This window comes from Chiloscyllium plagiosum, chromosome 12, assembly GCF_004010195.1.
Source record: "Chiloscyllium plagiosum isolate BGI_BamShark_2017 chromosome 12, ASM401019v2, whole genome shotgun sequence".
NCBI lineage: Eukaryota > Metazoa > Chordata > Chondrichthyes > Orectolobiformes > Hemiscylliidae > Chiloscyllium > Chiloscyllium plagiosum.
Genome location: NC_057721.1, coordinates 86,187,871 through 86,196,712, shown reverse-complemented (window position 1 = coordinate 86,196,712; position 8,842 = coordinate 86,187,871). Strand labels below are relative to the sequence as shown.

Sequence of the window (8,842 nt, the reverse complement as noted above, 5' to 3'; positions counted from 1 at the left end):
GATTTGACTGAGACAAGGTGGGGTGAGGGGAAATGAGGAAACTGGTGAAATCCGAGTTCATCCCTTGTGGTTGGAGGGTTCCTAGGCGGAAGATGAGGCGCTCTTCCTCCAACCGTCGTGTTGTTGTGGTCTGGCGATGGAGGAGTCCAAAGACCTGCATATCTTTGGTGGAGTGGGAGGGGGAGTTAAAGTGTCGAGCCACAGGGTGGTTGGGTTGGTTGGTCCGGGTGTCCCAGAGGTGTTCTCTGAAACGCTCCGCAAGTAGGTTGACCAGCACCAAACTTTTACCTCAGCCTGCTTATAGGAGCTATTTCCTTACAGATTTTGTGGAGGCTCACTGATGATATTACCCGTATGGTGATGAAACATGTGAAAATGAACCTTCCAGCTCAGTGAGCAAACCTACATCCAGAACCTCAATCTGAGTTACAAACCTTCTCAAAACTCACTATCATATATCCTCTTTAGCCACAGGCGAAGTCCTAGAAGGCAAGAGAACAGCCAGTATTGTTCCTTTGTTTAAGAAGGACAGGCCAATTAACTTTACATCAGTGATAGGGAAATTATTGGCAAACATTGCTAAGGTCAGGATTTACTCAAATTTGGAAAAGTGATGCAAAATAGCTCTTCAGTTCTTCCACCATTTCTTTCTCCCCCATTATTTCCTCTCCAGTCTCATTTTCATGGATTTTCATTCTCATGGACTTGTTCGGCATTACAAAGTTAGAAATCACACAACACCAGTTTATAGTCCAACAGATTTATTTGGAAGCACTAGCTTTCCGAGCACTGCTCCTTCATCAGGTGGTTGTGTGACAATAACTTGGTGTTATGTGATTTCTAACTTTGTACACCCCAGTCCAACACTGGCGTTTCTAAATCTTATTAGGCATTGTCAGCATGAACTGTTTGGTGGGAAGGTCTTATCTCACAAATCTGATTTATGTTTCTTCGTGAAAAAACTCAATGATTGATGAAGGTAGGGCAGTTACATTGTTTACATGGACCTTACTAAGGCAAGTGGTTAGGGATATCAAGTTGGCCATGGATCTCAAGAAAAAGAATTTGTAGAAAGTCTTCAAGATTTTGTTTTAGAGCTGTGTGTGTTAGAGACAACTAGGGACCAGGCAATTTTGGATTTAGTAATGTGTAATGAGGCAGACTCAATTTGGGAGAGAAGGTGATGGAACCCCTAAGGGGCAGTGACTATAATATGATAATCTTCTTGTTGTTAAACCACAGGGTGAATTCTAAATCAGATGAAACTATTATAATTGAGTAAAGGAACTACAAAGACATGAGAGAGGAGCTGGCCAGGGTTGATTGGAAGGGGAGCCTAGCAGGGAAGATGGTGGAGCAGCAATGGCAGGAGTTTCTGAGGGTAATTCAGGAGGCACAGCAGAAACTCATCCCAAGGTAGAAAAAAACATACTAAGGGGAGGATGAGGCAACAGTAGCTGACAAAGGAAGTTAGGGACAGCGTAAAAGCAAAAGAAAAAGCATACAATGTGGTGAAGATTCGTGGGAAGCCAAAGGATTGGAAAGCCTTTAAAAATCAGCAGAGAATAACCAAAAAATGCAAAAAGAAGGGAGAAGATGAAATATGAAAGTAAGCTAATGAGTAATATAAAAAAAGATTGCAAGAGTTTTTTTTCAAGAAACATAGAACATAGTACAGTGCAGCACAAACAGGCCCTTCAGCCCTTGATGTTGTGTTGACCTTTTATCCTACTCTAAGATTCGATAACCAACATACCCTTCATTGTACTACTTTCCATATACCTGTCCAAGAGTTGCCTCAATGTCCCTATGTATCTGGTGCTACTCCACTGCTGGCAGTGCATTCCACACACCCACAACTCTCTGTGTAAAGAACCTACCTCTGACATCTCCCCTCAATCTTTCCTCCAATTACCATAAAATTATGTCCCATCATGATCGCCATTTCTGCCCTGGGAAAAACTCTCTGGCTATCCACTCAATCTATGCCTCTCATCATCTTGTACATCTCTATCATATCACTTCTCATCCTTTTTCACCCCAGTGAGAAAACCCTTGCTCACTGGGGATTGCGATGGGGGTCTGTAGAAAACTCCCAATAAAGTGACTGCTCCTTTCCTGTTTCTGACTTCCACCTATACTGACCCTGTAGAGAAACCCTTCCCAATGACCTCCCTTTCTGCAACTGTGATACTATCCCTGATTAGCAATGCCACGCTTTTACCTCCCCCCTCTATTCCTTTTGAAACATCTAAACCCTGGAACTTCCAAAAACCATTCCTGTCCCTGTGATATCCAAGTCTCCATAATGGCCACAACATCATAGTTCCAAGTACTGATCCATTCTCTGAATTCATCACCCTTATTCCTTCTTGTGTTAAAATAGACACACCATAACCCATCACACTGACTGCACCTTTGCCCTATCATGAGTCTGTCCTTCCTCACAGACTCTCTGTTCACTGGCTACTCTATCCCGAAGAGCTCTCGCAAACCTCCCTCCCAGGATATTGGAGCCCCACCAGTACAGATTTAATCTTTTTAGATATCTAAAAGGTAAGAGAGAGACAGACAAGAGTGGAAATTGCATCGCTGGAAAATGATGCTGGAGAGGTAGTAATGAGGAACAAAAAAAAATGTAAGAATTGAATTTTACTTTGCAACAGTCTTCATGGTGTGAGACACCAGTAGGATACCAGAACTTCACCAGTCAGTGGGCAGAAGTGAGTATAGTGGCAATCATTAAGGAGAAGGTGCTGGGGAAGCTGAAATGTCTGAAGGTAGATAAATCACCCAGACGAAATGGACTACACTACAGAGTTTTGGGGACAGGTATTGTTGAGCAAGTGGGGAGGCTGCAGAAGGACATGGACAGACTAGGAGAGTATGCACTTTGGCCAAAACAGTATACTCCATTGGGAAAGGCTTCAGAAATCTGAAGCAAAAAAGAGACTTGGGAGGCCTAGTTCAGGATTCTTTTAAAATTAACATGCAAGTTCAGTTGGTGGTTAGGAAAGCAAATCCAATGTAAGCATTCATTTCAAGAGGGCTAGAATACAAGAGTTGGGATGTACTGCTGAGGCTGTATAAGACTCTGGTCAGACTGCATTTGGAATATTGAGAATTGTTTTGGGCCCCGCATTTAAGGGAAGTTGAACTGGCATTGGAGGAGGTCCAGCAGAGGCTCACAATAATGATCCTGGGGATGAAGAGCTGGTCAGGTGTGGAGAGGTTAAGGACACTCGATGGAGTGTAAAGGATGAGGGGGATTTCTGATTGAAATTTACAGAATACTGAGAGGCCTGGGTAGATTGGACATGGAGAAGATGTTTCCAATAGTAGCAGAGACTAGAACCTGAAGCACAACCTCAGAGTGAAGGGTCAAACCTTTAGAACTGAGATAAAGTGGATTATCTTCAGGCAGAGAATGGTTAATCTGTGGAACTTATTGCCACAGAGGGCAGTGGAGACCAAGTCACTGAGTGTATTTCCAAGCTAGGATAGTGAGTGGCTTGGATGGGAACTTACAGGAACTGGTGTTTCATTGTATCTGCTGCCCTCACCCAGCTAAATGGAGGTGGTCATTGGTGAATAACAGTCATTTAGTCAGACAAAGATAAAACCTTTGCTTTACCCAACCACTGCATTCCACTGATGAGTCATTGCTTCCCGACGAGGAGTCACTGCTTTCCGATGAGGATTCATTGCTTTCTGATGGTGGGTCTGTGGGAGCTATTGTTGGCGTTGTTGTTAGTGTGCTCTGTGAGGTTGCAGTCGATGTTGTGTTTGGTGTCAATGCTGTGATCGGTGTCAATGTTATGTTTGGTGTGGATGTTGTGTTTGGTGTGGATGTTGTGTTTGGTGTCGATGTTGTGTTTGGTGTCGATGTTGGGCTCGGAATTGTTGTTGAAGTTGTTGTTCCGTTGGTCCCATTCAATGTGGATGATTTCACGTTGATGTTACTAATTTGCAGCTCAGGCTTTGGAATTACAGTGCCTTCAAATGTGACCTGGATTTTAGAGGTAGCAGTTTCCTGAAAGCACAGAAGATAATATTGTCATTCAATAAGAGTGTGTCAAACAAGCCAATTTCATGAAAACGTGATGGATGTTGAATGATTGGCCATGTGCCAAGATGCTTGGATACTGTAAACATCAAAGGCTTTTACTAATATGGGACGCTGTTTTTTTTATCAGGATAAATACCTTTGTTAGATCTTAATGTGATTTTGTGAAAATTCATCAGCAAAGGAGACACTTTAAGCTGCTCTGTGGAAAATTACATATGTACCATTCCTGATAGCCACTGCCACATTTAGATGTTTCTGATTAGAGATGGAACTTCATCATATTTCCCAGTGTAACCACGAGAACAACATGCACACAACTGGTTACGTTCTTGAGAAATGAACCAATGAAAGGCCATTACACAATGTTGTGATTGAACGTGAGGTTGTGTTTGGGTTCGATATTGTATTTGGAGTGTGAAAGAATCATATAGCTGCACAACATGGTAACAAGCCCTTCATTCTAACTCATCCATGCTGGCCAGATATCCTAAATTCGATTAGATTAGATTACATTCGATTAGATTACATTACAGTGTGGAAACAGGCCCTTCGGCCCAACAAGTCCACACCGACCCGCTGAAGCGCAACCCATCCATACCCCTACATTTACCCCTTACCTAACACTACAGGCAATTTAGTATGACCAATTCACCTGTGGGACTGTGGGAGGAAACCGGAGCACCCGGAGGAAACCCACGCAGACACGGGGAGAACGTGCAAACTCCACACAGTCAGTCGCCTGAGGCGGGTCTAGTCCCATTAGTCTAGTCCCATTTGGCTCATATCCCTCTGAACCCTTCCTATTCACGTAGCCATCCTGATGCCTTTTAAATGTTGTCATTGTGCCAGCCTCCGACACCACATCCTCTGGTAGCTGATTCCATACACGTACCACCCTCAGTGTGAAAAGGTTGCCCCTTAGGACTCTTTTAAATCTTTCCCCTCTCACCTTAAATCTATACCCTCTAATTTGGAACAGCCTTACCCTGAGAAAATGACCTTGGCTATTCATCCTATCCGTGCCCCTCATGATTTCTTTTTCCTCAGGTGGGTCAGAAAATTCAGCATATCTATAAGGACCCTCACCATATTTTACGGTTGTACCATTGAGAGCATACTGTCCAGGTGCGTAATGGCCGAGGAAGGCAACTGCTCTGTTCAGGACTGTTAGAAACTACAGATGATGGTGTGAACAGTCCATACCATGACGGAAGCCAACCTCCCATCCATGGATTCCATTTACACTTTTTGTTGCCACAGAAAGGCTGCCAACACCATCGAAGACCCCTCCCACCCCGATAATGCTCTCCTCCAAAATATAGAAGCTTGAATTGACGCACCAACAGGTTCAGGAACAGCTTCTTCCCTCTTGTTATTAGACTGATGAATGGACTCTTTAAATTCAAATAATGTTGATCTTGTTAATCTTGATTTTGGTTTATGCAGTGTATCCTGTATGTCCCACTCTGTCAAGCCCTCAGTGATCTGTACATCCTTGCTTACTATGAGCTGCCTATACTGCTCGCAAACAAAGCTGTTCACTGTACTCTAAGGCTCTATGAGGTCACCCCTCAGCCTCCGGCGCTGCAGGGAAAACAGTCCCAGCCTATTCAGCCTCTCCCTGCAGCTCAAACCCTCCAACCCTGGCAACACTCTTGTAAATCTTTTCTGAACCCTTTCAAGTTTCACAACATATTTCCTACAGCAATATTCCAAAAGTGGCCAATCAATATTCTGTACAGCTGCGACGTGACCTCCCGACGCCTATACTCACTGCACTGACCAATAACGGCAAGCTTCACTATCCTATCCATCTGCAACTCCACTTTCAAGGAACTAGGACCCTTCACTCTGAGGTCTCTCCAGGACCCTGCCATTACGTGTATAAGTCCTGCCCTAATTTACCTTACCAAAATGCAATACCTCACATTTATCTGAATTAAACTCCATCTGCCAGTCCTTGGCCCATCTGATCAGGCAGCGTGTGAGAATGCATTTAGCTTGAGATCTGATGGGGTCAAGTGTGTCATCTATGGGTCCTATTAGAGTCAGAGTTAAAGAGAGCTGCAGATCAGAATAGACCCTTCGGCCCATCAATACTGTCAATTAAAAACAGGCACCTAATAATTTGAATCCTATTTTTCCATCACTTGGTCCATAGCCTTCTCTGTTCAGCATCACAAGATGCACATCTAAACACTGCATAAATGTGATGAGGGTTCTGTTTCTATCATCTGGACAGGTAGAGAGTTCCAGATTCCCACCACCCTCTGGTCAAAATATTCTTTCCTCACGTCCCCTCTAGACCACCTGCTTTTTATCTTAATCCAAAAACTCTTGGTCATTGGTCCCTCATCAAGGGAAAAAGTTCCTTCCTGTCCACTCCCTCCATGCTCCTCATAATCTCCCTGTATCCCATACTTCCTGACTTTATGAATGAGCCTACCATGGGGAACCTTATCAAATGCCTTGCTGAAGTCCATATACACCACATCCACTGCTCGACCGTTGTCGACCTGTCTTGTCACCTCCTCAAAGCATTCAATAAGATTAGTGAGGCATGACCTGCCCCTCACACAGCCATGCTGACTGCCTTTAATCATACTATGCTTTTCCAAATAGTCATAAATCCTATCCCTCAGAATTCTTTCCAAAACTTTGCTGACCACAGACATAAGACTGACTGGTCTGTAATTGCCAGGGATTTCCCTACTCCCCCTCTTGAAAAGAGGAACAACATTCGCCTGCTTCCAATCCTCCAATCCGACTCCTGCGGAGAATGAGGAAGCAAAGATCTTTGCCAGCGGCTTAGCAACCTCCTTTCTCACTTCCCGGAGCAGCCTAGGATAAATCTGGTCTGGCCCTGGGGACTTATCTATCTTAATGTTTACCAACATTTCCAGCACATCAACTTCCTCAATCTTGATCTGGTCAAGCCTGAAATGGACCTTCAGCTCAGGGAGCAAACCTACATCCAGAACCTCAACCTGAGCTACAAATCTTCTCAAAACTCATGAAGACCTATGGGTGCAATACGCTAACAATGGCCCGAAAATGGGACATGACAGAGTGCCACCCGCAAGCAGCTGTACGTCCTGCACAAATGCCTAAGGAAACAGGTCCTATAGAAATGTCTTCAATACAAACCTCCCCCTTAACACCCCACTAGCCATAAGAATAGCAGAGCAAAACAGCCTCAGAATGCTGGGGGAAATGATTAACGATGCCCACAACAGACTCCATAAATACAACCGGGAAATTTTGCACCAAAAATCTTTACTCACTCATGCAACAGACCATGAATGGACAGACACAGTACAAAAAGCCGTAGATATTAGACAGTGACAAACACCGAAAATCAAAAAAATCTAGGCCGGCAGAAGAAACTCGACAAACTTAATAAAGTAACAACACTGACAACACAGAAGCATGGATAAAAAACTTATCTGACCGACCCTTAACAGACACTGAAAAAGCCGTCTTAGAAAGAGGATTAAATTACAACTTCCAGGATGCAGACAAGAAAGATTTCTTAGCAGCTTTAGAAACAACACTAAAAGACAACCAGCTTCCAAAAGAAACCCAGCAAGCCATCAGACACGTATTCGCATCAACTTTACGCAAAAAAAAGGAAGGAAACACAATCAATACACAAGAAAGGAAAGCACTGGGAAGACTAAAAAATGATAAAAGTATTGTTATCCTGCCTGCAGACAAAGGACACTTGACAGTCATTGTAAATCGAAGAGACTACATTGAAAAAATGAATGCACTACTTGCAGATACCAACACTTACCAACAAGTGGCGATAGACCCGACCCCACAACGAGAGAACCAAATCACAGCCCTACTCAAAAAACTTCAGAAATCTGGAGAAATAAAGAAGACCGACTTCCAAAAAATGAAACCAGATGGATCCAACACACCACGCTTCTACAAATTACCCAAAATTCACAAACCAGGAGCCCCCCTCAGATCCATCATCTCGCTACCTGGAACACCAACTTACAGAGCAGCCAAGAAGCTCCACAAAAGACTAACACACTCAGTAGAAGACTCACGCCACTCCATCCACTCCACCCAAGAATTCCTAAAGACCATCAAAGACACCAAGATAGAAAAGGATGAAATAATTATCTCCTTTGATATAACAGCCCTGTTTACATCAATCAACATTAACCTGGCCAAGGAAATGCTGACTACACTAAGACCCAAACTCACATACACCAAACACCACCAACTTCATCAGTAAGGACAGTATGGTCAAGCTAGTGGACCTATGCCTTACCACACACTTCACCTTCAACAACAAAACTGACAGACAAATCATTGGAACACCCATGGGATCGCCGATAAAAGGGTTCTTAGCAGAGGCAGTAATGCAGAGACTCAAACAAACAGCTCTGCCAACCATCCAGTCCAAACTTTGGGTCCGCTACGTGGATGACACCTTTGTCACCACTAAATGAAACAAATTAGAAGAAACCTTCAAGACCATCAATAATACCCTTACTGGCATAAAATTCACTAAAGAGGAGGAAAACAACAACAAACTGCCATTCCTCAATGTCACAGTAGAGTGAACAGCCAATGGGAAACTTCAAACCAGTGTCGACAGACAAAACAACACATACAGACCAAATATTGAACTACAGAAGCAATCATCCCAACACCCACAAACAAAGCTGCATCAGAACATTATTCCAACGAGCCACCACACACTGCAGCACAGAGGGACTACGCAGAGCAGAGGAAAATCACCTATACCATGTA

At 43.6% G+C, this 8,842-nt stretch overlaps 1 protein-coding gene across 1 annotated transcript in view; it reads right to left on the bottom strand.

Annotated features, from left to right (window-relative positions):
• The window catches only part of LOC122555451 (integumentary mucin A.1-like), a 23,188-nt gene that overhangs the window by 9,038 nt on the left and 5,308 nt on the right, over positions 1-8,842 (bottom strand). Inside the window, exon 3 of the mRNA XM_043701469.1 lies at positions 3,635-4,033. Coding sequence (XP_043557404.1) covers positions 3,635-4,033 — 399 coding nt within the window. The remainder of the gene's footprint in view (positions 1-3,634; positions 4,034-8,842) is intronic.